The 25,755-nt window shown below is 35.8% G+C and overlaps 1 protein-coding gene across 1 annotated transcript in view; it reads left to right on the forward strand.

Moving 5' to 3' along the window:
* ARHGAP15 (Rho GTPase activating protein 15) overlaps nt 1-25,755 on the forward strand; it is a 631,814-nt gene that overhangs the window by 291,043 nt on the left and 315,016 nt on the right. The window contains exons 6-7 of the mRNA XM_062199545.1: nt 2,356-2,454; nt 3,964-4,093. Coding sequence (XP_062055529.1) covers nt 2,356-2,454; nt 3,964-4,093 — 229 coding nt within the window. The remainder of the gene's footprint in view (nt 1-2,355; nt 2,455-3,963; nt 4,094-25,755) is intronic.

Below are 25,755 nucleotides of genomic sequence, written 5' to 3' on the forward strand. Positions count from 1 at the left end.
GATATGGAGCAGAACAAAGTCAATTACTGACTGTAATTAAGAAGTGGATGCATTTAAACTGTAGAGAGCAGTAGCAGACTTCTCCAGACTGCCGAGGAACTCAAAAGATTAGTGAGAAGACAGAGGAAAGGATGTGAACTGTATCTCTCTGATATTACATTTTGAATGAATGGCATTCATGTAGCTCTCTGATCCAGCTTCCAAAAATAAATTTGTAAATCACTGATTATGTATGATTAATGCTGCAATATATTTGGGCAAAGAAACTTTAAAATGTATTTTGCTTTTTGTTGTTTTAGCAGTGAAAGATCCCCTTTGCATTGCATTTCATGCACCAAAAATGCAAGTAGACTGCAGAAATACTTATATTTTATCACTGCTTGAATTTACTAGGCTGAAAACTGAACTATGTTGGCTCCTTTGTAAGCCTTCAGAATACAGTAAATCTAATTATGTTTGTTTCTTGTGTGCTTTTAAAATATTGTTCCTTTTTATAATTTTAATAATGGTTTATTTATACTGGCAGAGAAACATATTAGATCGTACATTGTGCTTGAGCTAATTCGTTTTTCTTGTGTATGTTAACAAATTGTGGTATTATTTAATACATTCATAATTACAATATTTAGATTAAGATGAAGGTAGAGGTTGAGGACATTACTGTTTTTTTTGTATTAGTTTGGAGTGACCTTATATTTTTAGATGATTATTTCAGAGACAACACTTTATAAAGTAAATATTTGGAACTTTATGTAAGTAAAGAATATTGCAGTAGTGTTCGGATAATTAGGCAAACATCAGCTTTAGCTGTCTTTTACTGGATACATAAAACAGAGGACTGTTTTGAGTCATCACAAATCTAACATGCAATTTTATTAAAAGAAAATAAAAACAAGAGAGAAAAAGAAAGAGAGAGAGACTGATAATATGTCAAATTCTCGTGTAGATAGTTAAATCCTATTATTTTGCAATCTTTCACTCTATAATTGCACACACTTTGGTCAGTTCCTCTTCTTACAGTTACAGAGATTGAACTTAGTATTGGAATGCATCTCATTCAAGAATGATTGCATTGTAGTGCTGAGAAATATTACATCTCTTTAGAGATTTCTGAAAATAAATGACAAATGAATATATATGCACATGTATTATCGAAGATTTCTTAAAACCTTCAAGATCATTGTCATTACATTTTGCCATAAGAATCAACCTCCAGAGTGGGTGATAATTGTCACTTTAATGATAGAGTTATGGAAATGGTCTGAAGCATGATTTTTGATGCTTTGAACCTGTGCCACATTTCAGTGTTTGCCTCCTGGTTAGAGCAAGTAAGGCTGGAAAGAGGTGACTGGCTCCTTGTTGAATATTTTGAAATGTCAGTCATCTAAACCTGTGAAGCCTTGCTTGATGTGTGACAGTAGTCGGGAAGTGTTCATCATCCTTTTGCAACAAGAAGTCAATAATACAAAGGGAAAATCTTCACAGTTCAGATTGATAGCCTCATACAGAAAGCCTGCCCACACCCACCCTAATGGAATTGTTTCTAAGTAGACCTTCATGTGTGAAACCAAGAGCATTGCTCTGATTCTATAAGGTCATATCGCTGTCTTGTAATTCTGGAGCAAAAAAAAAGATTCTCTGTAATGAAAAATGTATAGTTACATGGCAATCACTGCCAACTACTTAACAGTAATGAGAGTCGGAAAACTGGATGCTCATTTGGTAAATACATTCCGTGAGAGGTTCAAATATGTAAATTAAATTTTATTCCGAGATACTCCCTTCATGGGGAAATTGGCCCTTTATTACTTTGCTATAGGTATTTCTGATAGGACAGTAGAAATAGCCAAATGTTATTCATCTGAATGACCTTTTAGAAAAGTCTGCATTAGTCTCTTTGGTAAATAATCCATTTTAGAGCCCTCCATAAAAGGGAATCAAATATAGAGATACTATTAGATTTGAAAAGACAAACAGAAAAGAGTCAAAAGCTCAGAATGAATTCTGAGACACCGAAGTGCATTTTTCTTGTGGGTTCTAACTTAAGTGTGTACTGTCTGTGTTACTCTGACTTCCTGGCCATAACTCCTTAAGTTGGAGTAATTCAGCTTTGGCCCTACTCTGAGCTAATCATTCTAATATTAAAACAATAATGTATTTGTTATGACATGAAAAAAACAGTTTATAGAGAGCAGTTCAAAATGATCCCAACCTCCCAGTTCCCAGAAAGACAATTACTGGAATACAAGAAATATTTCAGTGTATTAAACCATATTTTTTAAAAGGACATGTATTTTTAAATGTCAAAGATCTTGTTTCACATAGTTTCTTTACCTGTTGGACTTTCTTTTTCAGATCACAACATTATCGGGAAATGAATTCCTTCTTCAGTCAGATATTGACTTCATCATATTGGATTGGTTCCATGCTATCAAAAATGCAATTGACAGATTGGTATGTATTTGTTTTGCCTGTTAAATTTATTAATTAAAATGTAATCATTTAATCTTGTTGCTCAGGCATATAACCAGATGCATTTTAATGCTCCTATGGACTCAGCAACATTAAGTTCTTTTAAGTTTAAGTAGAGTTCACTAAAAACCTTTTCAGCAAATAGGATTTATGTCACTAAGTGCCATTTAATTTCTTTCTTTCAAAAATGTAATACATTCTTTTATTTTTTCTGAAATAACATGGACATTCATTTACTAGAAGCTGTAAAAAGCACACAAGCGCTTAATAACTTCTGACTTTTTACATTTTCAGTTTATGCAGTTTGTAATACATATTCTTGAAAATAAATATCAATGTGTTTAAGACCATGCTCACAGTTATAATACCAGTAAATAATAATCCTTTGTACTGATTTTTATTGTTCTTCTAGCTATGCTAGATTGTTCTTTTCTGGAAAATTATGTATCTAGAACTTAATGAAATTACTCTAAATCACACATTCAGAACATGTTTAAAAAATGAGTCAAATTTATTTAACACTACTCATTTTATACTGGCTCTAGACTAAACACCTAATTTTAGGACATTGATATTATAAAATCTTAAGGAAAAATATTCTTCAGTGTTTTCAATAACTATAAAATAGGGAAATACAATATTTATTGTGTGTGTTGATATTTGATTGCAATCTTTCATTATGATTTCAGGAATAAAAATTTTAAAAATACAATAAGTTGATTCATCAATATAGTCCCTTATACATGTATGTACACACACAGATAACTATCTGGGAGTAGTCTGCCTGAATTTAAACTCTGGTTTATTATTTCCTAGCTGTATGGACTGAGGTAAATTACTTTGGAGCTCAGTTTCATCTGGTAAATAACAATAGCAATAATAATAATGATAATTAATAATAATGATAATACAAGGGGTAGGCATTCAGCCTACCAGTTAAGATGGCAATTATCATATCTGGAGCCCACATCAGGGTTCCTGGGCTCAACTTCTAGCCTCTGATTTTAGCTTTCTGCTAACACAGACTCAGGGAAATAGTTATTCTACCTCAAGTAGTTGAATTTCTATCACCTATGTAAGATATCTGGGCTCCTGCCTTTGGCACCCAGCTGTTGTGTGCATTTTAGGATTGAACCCAGTTGATGGAAGATTTCTCTCTCTCTCTTTCTCTCTCTCTGTCTCTCCCTCTCTCTCCCCTCTGTAAAATAAAAATAAATAAATAGCAATACCACCTACTACATAGGATTTCTATGATGATTAAGTTAGTGTCTGTAGAGGACTTTGAATAATGCAAGCATTTAGTAAGTAAGATGTACATATATTATTTATCATTAAATTTGGATGTTGAGCCTAGCATAGAGGCCTAATCTCCAAATAACTGTATCATGTCAAACCTCCCCTTACATCTAACATCAAGATACACCATGCACCTACTTGGTGAATTTTTTCTTTCTATTAAAATTATTCAGTCTAATTGTTTGTTGTTTCCAGCCAAAGAATTCAAGTTCTCCATCAAGAAACTTGGAATTATTCAAAATCCAGAGATCCTGCAGTACTGAATTGCTAAGTCACCACGATTGTGACATAAAAGAACAGAAACCAGAGCACAGAAAATCCTTAAGTGAGTATTTTCTTAGGCTTGCTCATTTTAACTTTTTCTAAATGCAGTGCTTATGAAATATAAATGCATTAAAATGAGATTTAAGCCAAACTCTTACAACTCATGGGAGATTTGTAGCCATTTCCTGGCCAGGGATTCTTGCACTGGAGGGCAGTCTGGGCACTTTGCTCAAATCATTGTTGCTAATGCCTTTTGAGAAAAGAATTGTTCCAAGGTCATAGTCTCTGCTAACAGCAAACCTCTGAATCTCTGAGTAAAAGCCATGATGTTGAGACCGGTGATTGATTTTGAGAGTGAGAAATGTCAAGCATCTCCAAACTTTGGAATGCTATTTGATTTCCGTACAGTAGAAGATATGAATGACCACTACAGTTGGCCAACTTAAACTAACAAGACATTCAGCTATCCACACTTATAACCAGAAGGAATTAGAAATGCATGTTCTAGGGTGATAGAAAACAAGATCGCCTCAGTTTTAATTCTCCAAAAGAACTGAATATGGAGAAAAAGGACCAAGATCACCACTTACAAAGTGATTTTGACTTTTTTAACCTTTTCCCAATCTGTTTCTCCCTTAATAAAAGTGAGTTATTAAAACATATCACATGTATCTTACAGATTTGATTTGAATCTCAACCTCCTGAAACAATATGTAAACATCTTTGAAATCAGATAAAAAATCAATTTGCCAATGTCTTAAAATTATAGTAACTAGCTGGCGCTGCGGCTCACTAGGCTAATCCTCCGCCTTGCGGCGGCAGCAGACCGGGTTCTAGTCCTGGTCAGGGCACCGGATTCTGTCCTGGTTGCCCCTCTTTCAGGCCAGCTCTCTGCTGTGGCCAGGGAGTGCAGTGGAGGATGGCCCAAGTGCTTGGGCCCTGCACCCCATGGGAGACCAGGATAAGCACCTGGCTCCTGCGTTCGGATCAGTGCAGTGTGCTGGCCACAGCGTGCCAGCCGCGGCGGCCATTGGAGGGTGAACCAACAGCAAAGGAAGACCTTTCTCTCTGTCTCTCTCTCTCATTGTCCACTCTGCCTGTCAAAAAAAAAATTATAGTAACTGTCTTGGATCTTCTATCTATCCCTAGTCTTCTGAATCACCTTTTGTTCAACCAAAGATTAATATAGTTATATCCTAGCTTTTTAAATTTAAGGACAACACAGGAAGTGAAGAAAGGCTACTAATAAAATATACATACATGTATTTGTAAATAAGTATTTATGCTAGATGAATATATGTGCATATATACTATGTGTGTGCATTAGGAAAAAATACATGTTTACGTGTAGACATATATGTCAAGGAAGAAGTATTCTTTCTTATGTCCACTACACATACTGGCACACATATACACACACATAAAACATAGGATAGCGCCTCATACATGCATACATACACCACATTCAACAGGATAAGTGACACAAACATGCAAAAGGATAGGGTTTCCATGCTAAGTTCAACATTTATGCTTCTGTGTGTATGTGTGTGTATGTTAGAGAAACAAAGATAGAGAGAGGGGTGGTGGGAGGGAGAGAGAGAGGGATGGTGGGAGGCAGAGAGGGATGGAGGGATAGAGAGCAAGAGAGAGAGAGAGAACATATCTAACAAAGCTGGATTATTTGGAGGCATAGATGTAGAAACTTGCATAGAATTTAAGAATAGAAATATCCTTTCAAAATTAAGTTATTATTCTAAGACCTATAAAATGATTTTCAGCAACTGCTAGATATACATTTGGTTAGCTGTATTAAATTGGCAATTAATATTATCATTATTAATATCTAGAAAATGCATGAGGTATTTTTGGAGAATCATATATATCATTTAAAAATCTTTTCCCAAATGATGATAGATTTTGGAATTATTTCACATAAAGAATTTTTTCCATTTAATTTCTGTTCATGGCCCTTTTTTACTTCACATGAGATTAGATACGAGGTAAGCTTTCATAATTAGAATTTGGTTATGAGTTATATATGTAATGATTTTTATATAAACATTTGTAATAGACATAAAAAGATGGGTGATGCCATGACTAGAGGCAGTAATCTTTAATTGCCCTTGGGAGGAGAACCTGACATGTGCTTCTAAAGTCTGATGCTATGGAGAAAATAAAGTCCTGGAGAATGTGTGTGAGAAACATTGAGGCCAGTGGATTATGTATTGAGAAATAATCACTTTACTGATTTATTTTTTGACAGGCACAGTTAGACAGAGAGAGAGAGAAACAGAGAGAAAGGTCTTCCTTCCATTGGTTCACCCCCCAAATGGCCACTACGGCCAGTGTGCTGCGCCAATCCGAAGCCAGGAGCCAGGTGCTTCCTCCTGGTCTCCCATGCAGGTGTAGGGCCCAAGCACTTGGGCCATCCTCCACTGCACTCCCGAACCACAGCAGAGAGCTGAACTGGAAGAGGGGCAACCGGGACAGAATCAGCGCCCAGATCGGGACTAGAACCCAGGGGGCCGGCACCACAGGCGGAGGATTAGCCTATTGAGCCGCTGCGCCGGTTGAGAAATAATCACTTTAAAAGTTGGAGGATACAATTGGAAAAAAGCATCCTACAGATGGCATACCAACTACTTCTCTTTAGAATTTATTTTTTATTAGAGAAGATACTGCTTTACTTTTAATAATTCAGTCCTGATTAAAGATAAGGGAAGAGACATATGACTTATTCTACTTACTGAAAGTGTACCTAATTTTAAAGTGAAAGGTACAATATTAGGTATAATGTCATCATATCCACTTTTTAGTTGAAAGTTAAAAATTAACAATAACTATGAAAAGGTCATTTGACTCAAAAGTTAAGTCCCTAATTGGGACAACTGCATCCCATATTGAAGAGTCTGGGTTTGAGTCCCAGTTCCACTTCAATTCCAGCTTCCTGCTGCTGTGCATCCTGAGAATTAGCAGGTGATGGCTCAAAGGTCTGAATCCTTGCCACTTGTGGGAGAGTAGGATTGAGTTCCAGGTTCCTGACTTCTGCGTGGCTCAACCTCAGTTACTGCCAGCATTTGGGGATTGAACCAGTGCATAAAAGAGTTCTCCCTCTGCCTATCTGTCTCCTTATGTCTTTCAAATAATATTTTTAAAGTTAATGAAATATTTGAAAAATAATAATGTAAAATACTGAGCACATACCATATACCAAGGATTGTTCTAAACACTTAGTTTATATTGATTCATTTAGATTCATTTAATCCTCTCACCAATCCTGTGAGGTTAGTACTATCATTAGCCTTCTCACAAGTAAGAAAACTGAAGCACAGAGAATTAAAGTAACTTACACAAATACAATTTGTAGAGACATCTTTCAAATCCATGTAATCTGATTTTAGAGACTGGTTTTAACCATTATACCATAATGAAAAAATAAAAGGTAAATCATTCATATCAACTTTGGACTCAATTAGACTATTACATTGAAAGCAAAATCTAGATTTAAAACATAAAAACCAAAAATAAGATTCATAGTAATCAGTAAATTTAAATTGGAACTCAAAAAATTATTAGTAAAAATAATTAAAATCTAATGTTCTATTTGAACTTTCACTATTCAAAATGATAATTTAATCTTTCCTGCAACCCTAATTTTAGAAAAGGGTTCTTTTCTGTACCTTGATGGATATGCATAGTTGTGAGTCTTTTTTAGGGCTGGTATGTATTTTTGCAACATAGCACACAGTTAATACCCATGTATTCCTTTGAATCAAGTACATTCAGTATGTATGTATTCAGTTTAATTTGAAACTCATAATGATTGACCCTCCCACACAATATCAAATTGGACTATGTGTTTGAAATAGTTATTGGCATATTTTATATTTTATGCCTTTTAAAATATTTTTTTCAGTTAGGAAATACCCTGTGTGAAACTCCTCTGTTGATCTCACTCCTGGATTTGAACACCCAAACTTAGGTTTCTTAAAACATGCATTCAGTTTTATATCACCCTCTGGAGATTAAATAATTATGTGGAATCAGAGATTCACAGTATCCTCTTCCTTATTAATAGTCTGAGCACAAACTTTATCGTCAGTTTGCTGCCTTTGGCTTCCTGTGCCCTTGATGTTCCCACGAGTTTTGTCGCCAAGATTGTATGCAGATAAAGCCAGAATTACTTTTTAAAAAGGCATGTGAACATCATTAGCAGCTAACAGGTGGTCATTTCCTTGTCCAGTTTGTCTGGGTAACATGGGAAAAATATGTTCTCTCAATGAGTAAGATTCAGAAAGTTGTGTTTAAATATACTTTCCATTTTAAAATATGATTCTAACCTGCCAACACTATTAAGTACTAATCAGATATTTTAAGATATCAGTTGAGTCTAACAGAGAAGAAGCCAGAAAATTTAATGTAAGGGCCAAGTCACTGTGGGAAATTCAGGACACCAGCCTGGGATGAGAGTGGGAGGGCAGCTCTCTGGGGAGCTCTGCAAAGAAAGTTGAGAGTCAATCAAAGAAGATGCTAACATATTTCTGCAGGAATAAGAATCGGCCACTGACAGTAGAAAGAGGAAGCGCTCGAATATAAAATACAAAAGAGGAAAGGCTCAAATATAAACCTTGCATCAGATAACCTTGGAGAAGTTTTTCTCTGAGCTTTACTTTAAAGATCTGTAAAAATGGATCTAATAGTATAATTACAGGTTTGTGTGAGAATTTGAATTTAGAGACGTGAATACCTAGCACACAGCAGGCACTCAATGAGTAGGAGCTCTTATTATGACCTTCTTTGTCCCCATGCAGATGGCACCAAAATAGAACATGTGCCAAGGGTGATGTCTGATGGAAGACTGGAGAAGGGAGTTGCTACTTAACATCTTACTCCCTTATTGTATAGAAAGTAGGGGAAGGGAGCCAGAATTGGATAAGGGAGTCATAGCTGCAAAAATCTAAATATAAGCAGCAGCTGGTCTTTCCCCTGGCGCTTCCCCAGGTGAAAATGGCAGCCAGGGCATTCTGTGGAGCAGCATACCAGGAGAGCACAAAGGAGCCAAGAGATGCTCTTGATTCCTCTGTGCCAGGAAGAGCATGTCATGAAGAAGTTCTAGTTGATGGATAGGCTTCTACATCCAGCCATTCATTATTCTTTTACACAAAGCTCTAGTTTATTCACCCATGCATATATTTCTTAGTTTTGTTAACAAGTAGTACAAGTACACATCTGAAATTCTTGTCTTCACTCATTTGTATTTTCAAGTTTTGAAAAAGTATTTTTTATTGAATAATGTTTCAATATTAGTAAATCTCATGCCTAACATCAACTGCTGCTTTAACTCCATGGGTTTGGAGAACTTGGATAATTTTCGTATAAAATTGACACTTTGAGTATTTGTAAATAAGTACCTCCCCAAACAAACATGAGTTAGAACAATGAAGTTAAAACGCAATAGATTTCCCTTTAGCTGTGTTGTGATTAAGTTATCAAAAAAATAAAAATAAATAAAAAGTGCTGGGTCTGGCACTGCAGCATAGTCGGTTGAGCCTCTGCAGCACCAGCATCCATATGGGCGCTAGTTCATGTCCTGACTGCTCCTCTTCCAATCCAGCTCTCTGCTAATGGCTTGGGGAGGCGGTGGAAGATGGACCAAGTGCTTGGGTGCCTGTACCCACATGGGAGACCTGGAGGAAGCTCCTGGCTCCAGCCACTGCAGCCATTTGCGGAGTGAACCAGCAAATGGAGGAACCCTCTCTCTGTTACTCTGCCTCTCAAATAAATAAATAAATAAATCTTTTTTAAAAAAACATGTTTTGAGTGAAATCCTAGGAGTATTTAGATATGGATTTCTGTACTTCATATACTCTAAATGATGTGTGTAGTGTAGTTACGGGGAAAAAGATAGAAATGGAAAACTTGAGTTGATGTACTTACATAATGTAGAAAACAACAGTGCTGTAGACATTTAACGTTATCCTTGATCAAAGCAGAGTCCCTGCAAAGTAATCTTGATCATGACAAGTGAATACAAATTTGATAGATAAAGGCAGTAGCTTTTTTGTACTAATCTAAATTATATTATACTGGCCAATCACAACTGTAAGTAGGTTATATTCTCCAAATCCAGTTTAATTGATTGTTTAGAACTTAACACATTTTCACAAGGAAACCATGTACTGGGCCTCAGAACCACACTTGAACCTTCTCTGACCATTTGGAATGTTGTTTTTAGGGAACAGCTGTTTCTGACTTTGCTGCTCCTCTGACCCCAAGAGCTAAGACCCACCAGTAGCATTGCTTTCTATCTGAATCCCCATTACATCCACCCTCACTCCCACACCAACTTTACCAAAGCAATTAGGAGTCTCAGAAGGACTTTGACTAAGAGCCTCCTGAACCTTGAAAACCCCAGTGGTGGCTGGGAAGGAGCAGGGAGACTTTAAACCAGAAGACATAGTTAGAGAGAAGGATAGAATGGGGGGAGGGGGGGGCGCAGTTTCTCAGCAAGGTAGCTGTTCCTCATAAGAAATGTGTGTAATGACACACACTGGTTGGCGTTGTCCCACAGGTTAACATTTGATGAGTCTAGGTGGTGCATGTAAAAGTGATTGCAATGTTATTGTTTCATCTTTTCAGTATGTTTGAACATTTTCTGATGAAGACAGGAGTAAATACGTACAAAATTAGGCAGTGCCTACGTACATGATTCAATAAAGTATTATTCTATTTTCTAACTGAAACTAAAGTTTTTAAAAATAAATTTTCTGAATATGTGTTTCAATAAGGACTCCTTAATAAAACTTTGATAGCTCATTGTTTTTCTCCTTTTCCACAAGAAACAAATACATATTTTTCTTGTGACCATTGTGACCTTGCTGGCAACTATGTGATTAAGAGAACTTGTAAGATGTTTATTGTTGTCCAAAATGGAAAAGCCATACCAGTTTCTTGGACAAACATGTAATTAGTAATTGTTTAAAACACATACTGTGAGACCTGTTCTGGAGACTCATATCAATACAGATTATAAAGTTTCTTCTTGTTAAGAAACTGTATAAAACAACCTAATCCTGCCAATGCATGAAAATAATAAGATGAATAAGCCATCTGCCAAGAAAATGAAAACAATATTAAATTGTACATATAAAGAATATCTCGTTTTTTGGAAGCACAACAGTTCTTACCTGGAAACAAAAACAAAGTCATAACAATTATATCGAACATTATGGATTACCCTGTTGTCAGGGGAACAGAGATTGCTGATTTGGGTAAGATGGTCAAACAGTCTGAATTTTTTGTCCAAAATATTACCAATCTGTCACCAGTTTAATTCAATGTCCGCATGAAAAAACTATTGAATTAAGATATAAAAATAAATCATTTCATTTTACTTTGCTTATATGTTATAAACAGACAATATTTAAGGAATAATTGAGTGTAAATTCTTTTTCCACATATCAAGGAATTTCTTTATTTCAAGATATTTCAGTAGTTAAAAACAGTGGAAAATTATTGATGAAAATTTATGTTTTTAAGCAGGAAGATTTAAACCTCATGAGAGAAAAATTGTAAAGATAAGACATTCATTGGTTCTCAGGTATCCAAATTAATGTCTCAAAACAGTAAATTCATGTTAGTCCCAGAGCTGCACTGTGGCCCTGTGTGACCCCAACCACTGTTCTGACATGTGCTCCTGATATAGTTAGCAGCAATCTCAACTTTCCTGGGAGTCATAGATTGCAGATTTCTCCAGAACATTCAGTTCTCAATGAATCATTTTATAAGAAGACCTAGTTATGAGCTGAGCAAAGAAATGTCCTGATAAATCTCTTTTTCCCAACTAAGGAATTGATCTTGCCCTCTGACCTGTGGGTCTCCATTGTCATGTATCTTGTAGCATCAGTGACTCTGAAACTCTATGTAACCCTGTCAGCACTCAGGCACTAGATCACCCCATCTTCATTCTGACCCTGGCAGTAACATCGTGACCATATTCCCCTAAGATGAACTACATTTAATCAATTTCTGATTTCATTGGGTCAGGTGGCATCTTTCTTTCAATAATAGGTCAGATCCAGAGGGCTCTATCCTCTAATTCTTGAACACCATTTCCTTGGCATTAATACAATATTGTGATTGTAAACAAATGAAACAATGCTCTTTGATCTCCTCTGAAAACTCATCCCCCATTTATTCCATGATGTTAGAAGGCATATATATTAATATTTTCTTATAAAATCAACTACTTAAAATATTCATTCATTATTGTCATGTCCAGTTTGAAGTGCCTCTGATAAACAGTTCCTTAGGACATGATTACAGCAAATTAAAGTGTAGAAAAAAATCGTTTTGAACATAAATGATCACCTCTTTCTATACAGATTTATTTTGTTTACTCTTTTTTGTTTCTGAGGCATCAGAGTTACTTTACTTTTCTTTGAAAACCCAAAAGAAAGCAATTTGTTTTTTAGCGCATTTATTTGGCTGTCCCAAATGAGCCTATATTAAGGGGAAGGTTTAATCATAAACATATACAGTTTTTGAGATTTTCTTGAAACGTGTTTGTTTCTTATTAGTCATAGTACAGTCCACACTCATGTAAGTAAAACCAGGTATTGCTTTCACCAAAAGTATGTAATGTATTTCAAATTAGCACATTTCCAACCAAATTTATTCCACTGTGATCTGTGACATTAAGAGCCTTAGCTTCCTTCAACAAATGGCTTATGATGACTTGCTAAAAGTAATTCAGTTTACCAATTCATCTTTTTTGATTATTTAATAGTACATTAAACCAAGTATTCCCCATTCAATATCCTCAATGTAAATAAATATGCCCCATTTTGGTGTAGTGGGTTAAGCTGCCACCTGAGATACCAGCATCCTATTTGGGAACTGATTTAAGTCCTAGCTGCTTCACTTCTGATCCTGCTCCCTGACTATGTGTTTAGGAAAGCAGCATAAGATGACTCAATTACTTGGGCCACTGTCACACACATGGGAGACCTAAATGGGGTTCCAGGCTCCTGGGTTCAGCCTGGCTTAACCCTGGCTCTGGCAGCCATGTGTGAAGTGAACCAGCAGATAGAACATCTCTAGCTAGCTAGCTAGCTCTCCCTCTTTCTGTGTAATTCTGCCTTACAAATAAATAAAATAAATGATAAAAAAAGTTGCAAAATAGAAGATGCCATGACCAAATCAAAAATAGGGGTCTCCAAAAAGTTGATGGAAAATATGTATTATCTTATTTCATTTTTCCAAAAACATTTTGAAGTATATACATAGAGGACTGAGACCTTGCCTTCAGATATGGCATCCTCCAAAACTGAAGTCCAAGGTTAAGAACAATGTATAATGAACTAATTGCATTGGAAGGCACAAATCCACATTCTTCTATTGAAAGTTTGTCATGGCCTGTGCTCTCCTTCCCAGTGCTTTCCCACAACTCTGTGACACACAGTTTATGTTCCAGGAAAATAGTATTTATAATTCTTTGTATACATCACTATATGACTTTTATCTTTAATCCCAAGTCTTCTTTTGACTAATCTAACATCCTTTCAGACATCTTCAACCATATCTCCCAATATTTCTGTCATCCATTATAACACCCTATTTTATATGAAAGAATTATTTGGTTCATATTTATTTTTGAGGTTCTTCAATGGACTTTGACTTGGAATTTTCAAGGTTCTATTGGAAGTACTTAAAGAAAAAGAGATTTTGTAATATACAGAAAGAATAATAGTAATTTTGATTTGAAGACTGAGAATAATTTTCTTGTTTTAAATTTTATGTATTTTTATTTCATTTGAGAGGCAGAGATCTAGGGAGACACACAGACAGATCTCCCATCCACTGGTTTACTCTGCAAATGCCCAGAAAGCTAGAGAAAGCCAGCTGAAGCCAGGAGTCCAGAACTCAATCCAGTTCTCCCAAGTGAATGGCAGCACTTGATATGTGCTGCCTCCCCAGGTGCACAATGTCAGGAAGGTGCATTTTTTTTTTTTTGACAGGCAAAGTGGACAGTGAGAGAGAGAGAGACAGAGAGAAAGGTCTTCCTTTGCCGTTGGTTCACCCTCCAATGGCCGCTGCGGCCAGCGCACCGCGCTGATCCGAAAGCAGGAGCCAGGTGCTTCTCTTGATCTCCCATGCGGGTGCAGGGCCCAAGCACTTGGGCCATCCTCCACTGCACTCCCTGGCCACAGCAGAGAGCTGGCCTGGAAGAGGGGCAACCGCGACAGAATCCGGTGCCCCAACCGGGACTAGAACCCGGTGTGCCAGCGCCGCAAGGCGGAGGATTAGCCTATTGAGCCATGGCGCCGGCCCAGGAAGGTGCATCTGAAGCACAATTACCAATACCAATCCAGACACTCCAATATGGGATATGAGTGTCCCAAGCAAGACTTAAGTGCTGCACCAAATGCCTGCCCTAGGAATAATTTTCTCTAAGGTCATTTTACTTATGCAGTTTAACAAAAAAGTTATGCAAGTTTTGGCCCTCAGTACCCTCTTCAAGAAGTTGTACTTGGTTGTATAAATAATTTGAGTCCAAAAGCCAGAAAATTTAAGAACAATTCTTGCTGTTGGGATATACAGCTATATGCTTTGGACAGGTTTCTTAAGTTTCCTAAATACAAGTTCCAGATAAATGTAGTGGATATTTCTATATATAATAAAATAATATAAATACATATATATATATGATTTTAAAAGAATATATGTATTACATATAAAGATAATACATCTACTGGATCTAAAAGATATTAAAGATATTTATATATTAAATATTAGATAAAATGATTTCCATATGCAAGAACTCATGTTAAATAGTTTTAACTTTTACTTATCTATTACATATCCACCAGTTTCTGTCTTTAGAAACATAGCAAGACTATACATTGGCTATAGAATTAATAAAATATAGAATATAAACAAATGAATAATTTACCAAAGGGTTAATTTGTTGATAACTTCGTGACTATTTCAGAACATCATATATGCCTTTACCTTTAGCTTTCTTAAAGGTTCTGAGTGTCATGGTGGAATAAATGCTTTGTTTTGCCATTCTTGTGGGTCAACCTGATATTAATGGCAATCTCTAGAGAGTAAACCTCAGTTTCATCTGCATTTCCCATTCTTGTATAAAATAGCAAAATAATATAATGGTAAAATTTTGATAGAGAATTATGCAATGTCAGTTATAAGCAAAGATTTTGTTTAATCTTAATGTTTTATTTATCTACATAACATATATATCTATATGATATGTCTATAAATTATATGTATATACTATGTTTTATATATATATATATATATATATATATATATATATATTAGAACCACACCAATATAATAAACCAAAAGGTGACAAGGAGATAGCTTTCATTGACTGAATTAAAATTATCAAACCACATGGACATAGAACCCCTTCTAAAAAGTGAACTTGAAGATATTAATAATTTCCTCTCATCAAAAAATAGTCCATTGACAGGCTGCTAGCATGCCTGGATGTCCACTGTGTACATTCTATCAAAGATTGTGATACCTGGGAAAGGCAGTCATAGCTGACCAGGACTTCAGTCAGTTGCTTTACCTGGATCACTCTGATCCAATAGACTATGAATGCATGGAAGATATAAACCATGACCTTCTGAGGATCACCCCCTCCTAACCCCCACTAACTAAAACTGATTGAGGCATGATGAAGTTCAATACTAAATGTCTGAGTCAGTGAGGACACAAATGACTAAGCGAATGACAGGAGAACACTAAAGAACTTTAGATTCTAGAGTTTATGCATGAGGGTTAAAGAGAAAGGCTGAATTGTGAGGCCCTGAACTTTTGATGGTGTTTTAGTTGAGCAGTCCTTGAGACAAAGACTTGAGAGCACATTAATATATTTAGAAGTGATCCCTGAACACACAGGTAGAAACTAGGAGAAGGGAGCCAGGAAAGGGAAGGCAGCCAGTAAAGAAGAATGAAATGTTCTTGGAGTGTAGCACTGCAGAACTTTGGGAATGTTACAGATGGAGAAAAGAATGGCAAAGAAATGGATACTTATTAGGACAGGAAAGAGCGATCCTGGCAGTCCAAAGTGTTTGTAGAACAGCAATAGATTGGTGAACTGGGAATACATAAAACCTTGGGGCAACAACTGGAAATCAGGTTGGAAATGAACAGTGAGGATTGGCAAAGGTCTTTGGTGGAATGCTAAGGAACTTCTGTACTCCAAGTCAAGGGAGCCTAGTGAAAAACTTTTAAGTAGGCAGGAAACATTAACAGATCTGATGTTTAGAGTAATAATTCAGGGGGAAATGTGGGAGATGGCAAAAGATATGTAGCATAAAAAAAAATAACTGATCAGATGTGAGTAGATCAACTAGGAGACTGTTACAATGAACCACGGAGTATATGCTGCAATGAGAAAAGGGAAAAGGTAGCAGAAATTTCTGAGGTGATATTGATAGATTTTCTTGACAGATATTGGAAGGATTCTTGGCAGTTCTCAGATACCCACTGCTTCTGTGGTTTGGAGGAAACATCAGGATGCCAAGGAGATCAGCAGACCTTGCATTCTTTGTCTCATTAAGATTAGGGAAACTACTGGAGTCTTGCTACTCTAAGTGTAGTCTATGGACCACCATCAAAAATATGTCCTGGGAGATTGTTAGAAAATAAGGACACCAAGGTCTCCCCTAACCTACAGAACTGAATGTGTATTTTAATGGATGAGTCATATGCACATTCAACTCTGAGAAGCGCATTAGGATATGAGAAAAAAATTTTATACAAAAAGGTTTTTATCTTTTTTTTTTGGAAAGGCAGAGTTAGACAGTGAGAGAGACAGAGACAGAAAGGTCTTCCTTTTTCCATTGGTTCACCCCTCAAGTGGCAGCTATGGCCGGTGCGTTGCAGACAGCACGCTGCGCCTATCCGAAACCAGGAGCCAGGTGCTTCTTCCTGGTCTCTCATATGGGTGCAGGGACCCAAGCACTTGGGCCATCCTCCACTGCACTCCTGGGTCACAGCAGAGAGCTGGACTGGAAGAGGAGCAACCGGCACAGAATCCAGAGCCCCAACCGGGACTAGAACCTGGGGTGCTGGCACCACAGGTGGAGGATTAGCCTAGTGAGCTGCAGTGCTGGCCCTCCAAATAGGTTTTTAAAAATCCCAAATCAAGAGTGGCCTTTGGGATTTTGAAAAGACCTACTTATGGGAGCTGGCCTTGTGGTGTAGCTGGTGGAACCTACTGCTTGTGATGCCAGCATCCCATATAGACACTGGTTCGAATCCTACCTGCTCCACTTCCAATCCAGCTCCCTGCTAATTGCCTGAGATAGCAGCAGAAATGGCCCAAGTGTTTGGGTCCCTGTCACCCATGTGGGAAAAAGCTGTCACCATAAAAAGCTCCTGGTACTTGGCTTCAGCCTAGCCCAACTCTATCCCTTGTGGCCATCTAGAGAGTAAAGCAGTAGATGAAAGATTTCTCTAGCATTAAATAAAAAATATATCTTTTTTTTAAAAAGAAACCTACTTTCATAGAAAATTTGTCTAGTCTGCCTTTGTGTAAAATAATCCAATACATAATTATTATATTGGCCTTGATGTGAACATGCAGGATTTGGGATGGAGAATATCTATTATGGTATGTATTTCAACCTGTGATTAAAAGACAAATTGAGACAGAAACAGACTTATATTTCCTGTGTAACTTTTTGTCTGTGCAACTTCTAAGTCATGAATTCTGGACTTCCTATTTCAAAAAGTCAACAATTCTAGCCAGAAAACAACAATAACAATGACAAATTTTTCAAAGAATAAACTGCCCTAACCTAAACTAACAGTCAAGAACCAAAGCTGCAAGAAATTCCCTGGAAATAATCCACTAATTCCCTGGATATACCGATATGCAAAGTCCATCTGAATTTTTGTTTACCCTTCCTGTTCCATTTGAGACTTCTGTGAATATATCATCCCCCGTGCAACCTTTTTTTGTACCACTTTCTCTAAAAGCAAGAATACCAATATTTGTCTGCTCACATGACTTTGCTGTTGTTTTTCTTTAGTACCTGAATTCGTTTCCTATTCATCTTTCAAGTTAGATGTCCTAATTCTGGGCAGGCTATGACATAGCTATTTTGTTCATGGAAGAAGCTTATCTGCTGTGCCTGCCAAAACAATCAAGGCGCCACCAGGCCGCATGTTGGTCAGATTGTTTTTGAAAAATTGCAAGGAAAACAAAAGCAGGCTTACTATTCAGTTATTAAAAAATAGAGGATAGCAAAATAAATTCTGATTCTCCCTTATGGTTGTGTGAGGTTTCACTCACTGGGAAGAAGTAATAATTGCTACTGCTGAAATAAAAGTTCATTTTCCCAGGTCAATCTTTTTTTAATTCTATAAAATGCAAATTGAAATGGACAAATGATCAACATTTACTCAATACGAATCTTCCTCTAAAATCTGCCCTGAAATAGGTAGCATTTAAAAATGTGTTGGATAGTAATGAGACAGATTGAAGAGTTACCTTAAAATTTTAGTAGTGCCTGGATTCACTTCACTTGCATAGCTTTATTTCTCCAGGACAGCTTACATAAGAATAATTAATCTTTTTCTTTTCCTAGTCAGTACCTGGGTCTGTTATTGAGGTTCCATGCCTTATTTTTAAATTGAGCATAAATGATTTCCACAGGAGGGCTTGGCTGAAAACCCATAGAAATTTTGCTTAACTCATTTTTATTGAACAAAATCCAGAAGTATAGTCAAGAAGCGTTAGATATTAATCACATGTGAGTGGGATCATTAAAATTTCCTTTACCTTCCAGAATGGTTGCTCATGATGGAATCATAAGAAGTGAGCTCACTTAATAATCTTTACAATTACACAAAAGCAGTCATTTTCGTAAGTCTTACAAGAAGCTTTTAACTGTTACCTGAAGAGCAGTTTGGAATATTATAACTTGTGTTGTGTTATTACAGATATGACTTGTGAACTAAAAACAATGTTTGCGGATTCAGCACCCTGGGAAGTTATCTTTTCCAACTTTGTTTTCACCATTTCAGTTTGTGATTGCATTTTTCCCCTGGCAAGTAGAGATCTGGTTGCCCAAATACAAATTCCAGTATCATTCCCTAATTATTACACTCTTAACTTTGTAGAAAATTAGAGGAGCAGTTCAATATTTTTTGCTGCAGTTAAGAACAGCAGTCCATGACACTTAAGGTGAGTCTGTAAAGGGAAAAAACTAAAACAAATCCCTCCTCTAAATTATCGTAGCCTTTCTCCTTCCTTCCCTTGTAACCACTTCTCATCTTTGACTTTGAAACCCAACAGTTTAAACTTGGTTCTTATTTCAGTGGGCTAATCCCCTTTCATAAATCATGCTCAAGAGCTGAAATAATTTGCACATCATTTAAAGAGTATTTGCTTTGAAATATTCACCTCAAGCCCTTTTGTATATCCTTTCTCTCTAAAGATTTGTAGTATTTGTTTTGTTCTCTGAGGTATAAAAGACCTGGATAAACTTTATTCCTGTTGTTTCAAGATTAGTTAACGAAAATGCATATTAATTCAGCAGGGACGGGAACAAACCACAGTAAAGATGATCATGCACCTGCCTCTCGGGAATCACACAGCACGAAATGTCAGTCTTCAAATCTCCTTGGACTTGCTCAGAAGAGCATTGAGGGATTTAAATTTCCAGAATATGTCTACAAATGTATTTTCTTTGTTGTGGAATACAGGAGCTATACTGATTATTTTTCCCCAGAAAATTGATTCTAATTTGTATTTGAACAAAAATTAAGCTATCTACAAAGAACTTCTTCAAGAAGACACAGAAAAACTGCAACAGAAAATGTAAATTTCACATTAAAAATTATACACCTGATATTTCATTAATTTTTAAATGTACTTCTTCTCAGATTTCAAATCCCAAAATAAGGTTTAACATAGAATATCCAGATATTTTTCCTATAAAAAAGAAGTAGAATCGCAAGAGACTGACAAAATCAGAAGCCATTCGGGTGAAGTTCAATGCTACTTTCACATTTATAAAATCAAATCTTAACAGTCTGCTAGTAAACTCGGAAGGAAAACACAGATGTCTTCAGATAACATATCTGTTTCTTATGTTAAGATGTGCCTTGTTCTTTTCTTAAACTGAAAATGACCATAAACTTTTGGCACTTAAGTGCTTATCCGGAAATGACTAAGTGGATACAGGGGTAATAAATCACACATATGGATCCAGCCACCCACAGTCTTGTTCCACTTCTTTTCTCTACAAGTGTAGTAATAGACATTTCCACAGTCCTCAGGGTGCCAGACTTTGCACCATTAGGAAAATCTGCAAGTAACTGATTTATCTTCCTCACTCAGTTAGCTAATACCCAACTAAGGAAAAATCAGCAGGAATAAACTTGACTGGTTAAACTTTGTAAGTAGGGAGATGTAACAATTACAACTTTTCTCCTTTGCCACTTCAATCTACATTGGATGGGAAGCCCCTGGTGAAAAATATTCAGAGGAGATCTCAAATTATGGGTGCATGGCTGATGATGCTGACTCTGGGCTTTCATTATACACAGTGGATTGTCTGCTGTTTGCAATTAATCCAGACACAATCCTCTTGGTACTTTGGGAGAAATGTGGAAGAAATAGCCATTTTATAAGTTGTAAACTCCTAAATTACCCTAAATTAGAGATGCTATTAATCGGACCCTTAGATATAGACAGAATCTGCTTATTGTGTAGTCTCATCTTCCCCTGATGGAGAAATCAATTAAATATTTAGGATGTGGAATACCTTCCAGGTTGGATAATGCATTTCATTTAAATTATGGCCCTCCAATCTGAAACATTAAAGGGGATCTTAACGGATGGAAGCACATTACTGTCTCTTGGATTGGGCGCATTAACACTTTAAAAATGAATGTGCTTCCCAGGATTTCCTATTTGTTCCACCAGCTGCCTGTCGATGTGCCAGATAAACAGTTTAAGGAGGAGTATGTAAAAGATGCATGTGTAACATTCTGTGTATGGAGGTGCACTCTTGTAGGAAGAGTCCTCAACTGTGGCCACACCGGATTCTTTGCCCAATGCCTTAGCAATCCAGAATAAGAGGGTTCATTTGATCCTGGACATGTGGGAGGGAAATCCAACAAAAGATACAATTAGACTTCTCACAAAGGTCTTGCATGTGTCTAATATTTTTATCCTTTTTTTCTAAGTTATCTTGATAAATAAGTAGTGATTTGTACTAAAAATGATAGGAATATATAATACAATTTTAAGTAAACAAAAACTTTCCCAGTATAAAATAATTGGTATGAATCTAATTATTTGATTTTCAACCAAGGATCATTACTCTGTCAAATTTATGAGCACTATTGTAAGAATGAAGCTGTCATGTCTCCATATTACTGAAGCATGATGTAGAAATAGCTAATGTTTTGGAGTGCTTACAAGCTGTAGGCACTATTCCAAACACTTTAGTATAGGCTTTCATTTAATTCTATTAATAACCTCTTAAGGACTAATGGAATTATTATCTGCCCCATTTTACCCATTAGTTTACTGAGGTGCTGAAATGTTAATCAATGTGCCCAAAGTTACATACCTGAGAAGTAGCCAAGTTAGCATTTGAAACCAAGCAGTGTAACTTCACAGCTTGGGACCATACCCATTGTTCTGTGTTGCTTCTGGCTTCTGGGGTGAGGCTGATGGTTTCTGCAACTTTGCTCTACAAAGCTTGAGCCAGTCACTTAACCTTATTTAGCTTCTGTTATTTTTTTCATCTAAAAAATAATAGAATTTATCTTACAGAGTTGCTTAGAATCATAAATTAGATTTAGTAATGTGACATTTACGGCAATGTGTAACACAACAAATGTTAATCATAGCGTTGGCACAAGTATTTTATTTTCTCCCATACTATTTTGAAAATCCTCTTAACTTGGTTAAGAAAAGGTTACCTGAAAGATAAATGATTAAAATCCCCCGAGATTAACGTATTTTCAAAAATGTCTTTGGACTTATGGGGAGGGGATAGTTTATTCAGTCTCTTACAGAAGGCTATAAACTTCCTGAGTTGAGCGAAATGTCTGCCGTCATTCATTTTTCATTTTAAGAAGTCCTGGCTCACAATTAACATACATACATCATATTAGCTTACTGAGTGAAGACACATCTATTCAGTAAGAAGAGAGATGAAAGAGGAAGGAGTCAATGTCCTTGTTTCAAGAGAGACTGTTCATGCCAAACCTGATAGAACATATGGTTGCTTCAGAAGACAACCTGAATAATTATAAAACTTGGATATTCCTACTGAAAGGGTTAAGCTTTGGCTATGGAAAACAAAGTTTAGTGAAGTTACAGGAGTTTAACTGGAAAGAAATTATTTATCAGCAGTTTGACAGGGTATAAACAAAAAAGAACAAATTGATCCTTTCACTGCTGAATGGAAAGAATGTTCCAGAAGACTTCCTTTGTAATTACTGTCATTGAGAGGTCCTGAGTACTCTTTTTTGCTAGTAATTGATACCTACTCTTCAGGCTCAAATACTAAAGACAACTGGTATTTTAAGGGTTTGTCTAGAAAGTTAGGAATCAGTTGGAATGTTTTTTTCTGTTCAGTCTTTCACTATTGGACGAAGTATACTGTAATTCAGGAGTATTATTCACCCTTTCAGTATGTCAGGAATGCTATTGGGATAAAATCAGAATCTGAAATCAAAAACAACAAGCAATGCGTTTTATTTGGTGAGGAAAATACTCTGATCAGCAATCACCTTGTGTGAGAGTGTGTGTGTGTTTGCTTGCTGGTTTGAAGTCCTCACCATGGGGCTAAAGCTCATCTGCCCTTTTAAAAATATTTATTTATTTATTTAAAAGCATTACCAAGAAAGAGGGAGAGAGAGAGAGAGAGAGAGAATCTTCTATCTGCTGGTTCATTCTTGAGATGACCCCAGTGACCAAGCCAGGAGCAAGAACTTATCTGGGTCTCCCACAGGCTACCATGGACCATTCTCTGCTACATTTCCCAGGTCATTAGTAGGGAGCTGGGTCAGAAGTGGAGCAACTGGGACATGAACTGGCATCCACATGAGATGCCAGTGTTGCCGGTGGAGGCTTTATGTATGGTACTGTCCCTCTCATTTACTCTTGGTCTCTGCGAGCCCTCACTAAACTCATAGGAATGAAAGGACTTAGGTGGAATGACAATAAAGGGAAGGGATCTGAGCTCAACCAGCTGTAACAGCCAATCAATTTTGAAAGCCATTCAAGAAATAAGTTGCATGGAATAATATTCTGCCCAAATTTTTACCTCTATACTATGTAAGGATGAATGCCTCCCCTCTGTATTAATTTATTCATAATATTGAGTGGATTTTCTAAAATAAAAATGCTCTGTACAGCAAACTGAGGTCAGATAGTATCTAAAAAGCTAGAACCTATATTTAGGCCTGAACAAAGATAACTCTAAAAAGCTTGAGTAGGGAGGAAGCACTCACTCTACACGCTAACATCTCAAACATTTTTGGGGGAACTTGTTTTACGCATGCAGTATTACAAACACTGGAGTTAAAGAAGTTCTAAACGTTCTCAACTCTACATTAGCAAAAAGTGTTTCTGGTCGTACTTTTAAATAGCTATTTCCTATTCTCTTTCAAGATGATTAAATATGAATTTACACTAATGAAATGTACCTAGTTGATCTTGTCAACAAAATGAACATGATTAACTTGTTAAATATGTTCTTACTAAGAAACTTTGATCAGATTTATAATTATTTTTCACACTGAACATATTAGAAATTTTGTATTACCTTAGGGACAAACTCTCAACCATGGGTGTAGGGACTAAGTAAAATAATGGGCCATGGGCCATCAAGAGTTTATTGGGAAAGAATTTGATGAATCAAAATGCTACAAGCTGGTGTCCTTTTTTCATCTCCAATGTGTCAGCGGCTGGAATTGTTTCCTAGCTGGCCCTAGGAATGAGGACCTCTTGTTCTTCAATAATAGAAACTGTGTGAAATGACCCAGAGCACAGCCATTAGGAAGCAAATGCTACAGATTATTTACATCCAGATTAGAGTAACTCTCCTGGTTGTCCAATTGCAGTAGTCATGAAGACTGTGTGTGCTAGAGCCAGACTACTCTGCCAGTAGCAATGATTTTGCTTGAATAATATTTCTTCAAGAATTACAGCCACAGTTAGTAACTTAGTCTCTGAAAGTGCTTAACCTATTACCTGCAATAAAATAATACTGACTAACCATTCACCATTAGTATTGTAGAGTTCTCTTATGCCAAGTAAATATATATAACTTCCATAATTTTAAGGACAAAAATGATAAAAATATAAACAACAGAGCAGCAAACTAACTTTTAAAAAGTTCAGAAGTATTACAAATGAGATAATAATTTTGAATTTTCCATTGTGTTATACACTAAAATAAAATGAATTAGCGAATAATACAAACAAAGACATACATTAAGATGGCAAAATTTATTTCCAAACAGTTAAAACATTTCCTTCCTGTCCAGGAAGGAATTTTGATCATTCTTTACAAATGGATGTCGATATTAATAAAAAAAGTTAACACCATAAGCATCATGAACTGTTCAAGGCTGATAGTCTATATTTCTCATTTCTCTTCTTCGAAACATCCTGTATATTAAATATTCACTTACAGAGGAAGAAATGCAATGAATTGGTTTTGATGTCTAGTTTATAATTTAAGCTGTTTAACACAGAACATATGCTACTTTTTAAAAGGCTTTATACAATTTTGTTTTTATTTTCTCTTGCCTTTAATATAATGTTAAATGATTTTTGTATGTGTGTTTGGGAAATTAGAGATCTTTACACAGATATAAATGTGTGTGTGTGTGTAGTATATAAAAATAAATTTTAAGGGCTATATTGACAGATGGAAAAAGCACAAATGTCAAAGAAAGTTGATTTAAAAATTAATATATAATGACAAAAACTAAACTCCTGCATTTATTGATTTAACAGATGGTGAGTGAAAAACTAAAAACAAAATCTTAAAATGTAATTTGATTTTTGAAATTAGTTAAATTTGTGAACCTACTTAGAAGTTTAATATTTTCTAATTATATTTTAAAATCTCTCACCTTAATTTCCTAAATAATTCACTTTAACTTGTTATATCTTACTTGGTAATCTGTATATGTATAAATGTTTAGTATCCAAATACAAAATTTAATCATAAATAAATATTTATAAGATTATAATATATAATCATATATTTTGTATTATTGATTAGTTTACATGGATTAAATTTTGTATCCCATGTACTTTTAAATATTCTACAAAGTAAAAATGTAAGAAGTAAATTAAATATTATTACCAATTTTATTATTATTATTCCAAAGCCACAGTGTTTTTTTAAATTCTAAATGTAAAAGTCATACAGAAATGTGATCTAAATAAAAAAAATAATAAAACTTGAGAATGTTACCAGCAAATTCAACTAAATGTTCCAAATCCATTGATTAAATTAGTATTTCCTTTGATTTCTTTTCTCTTGAAAAGCTCAAAAAACATCAGTTTTAATAGTACGCAACCAAAGAAATATTCAGAGGCAAATGCATAGCATTGTGCTATATTTTTAAAAAGATTTATTTATTTATTTGAAAGGCAGAGTTACAGGGAGAGAGGAGATATCTTCCATCTCCTATTCC

This window comes from Lepus europaeus, chromosome 1 (assembly GCF_033115175.1).
Source record: "Lepus europaeus isolate LE1 chromosome 1, mLepTim1.pri, whole genome shotgun sequence".
Taxonomy (NCBI): Eukaryota; Metazoa; Chordata; class Mammalia; order Lagomorpha; family Leporidae; genus Lepus; species Lepus europaeus.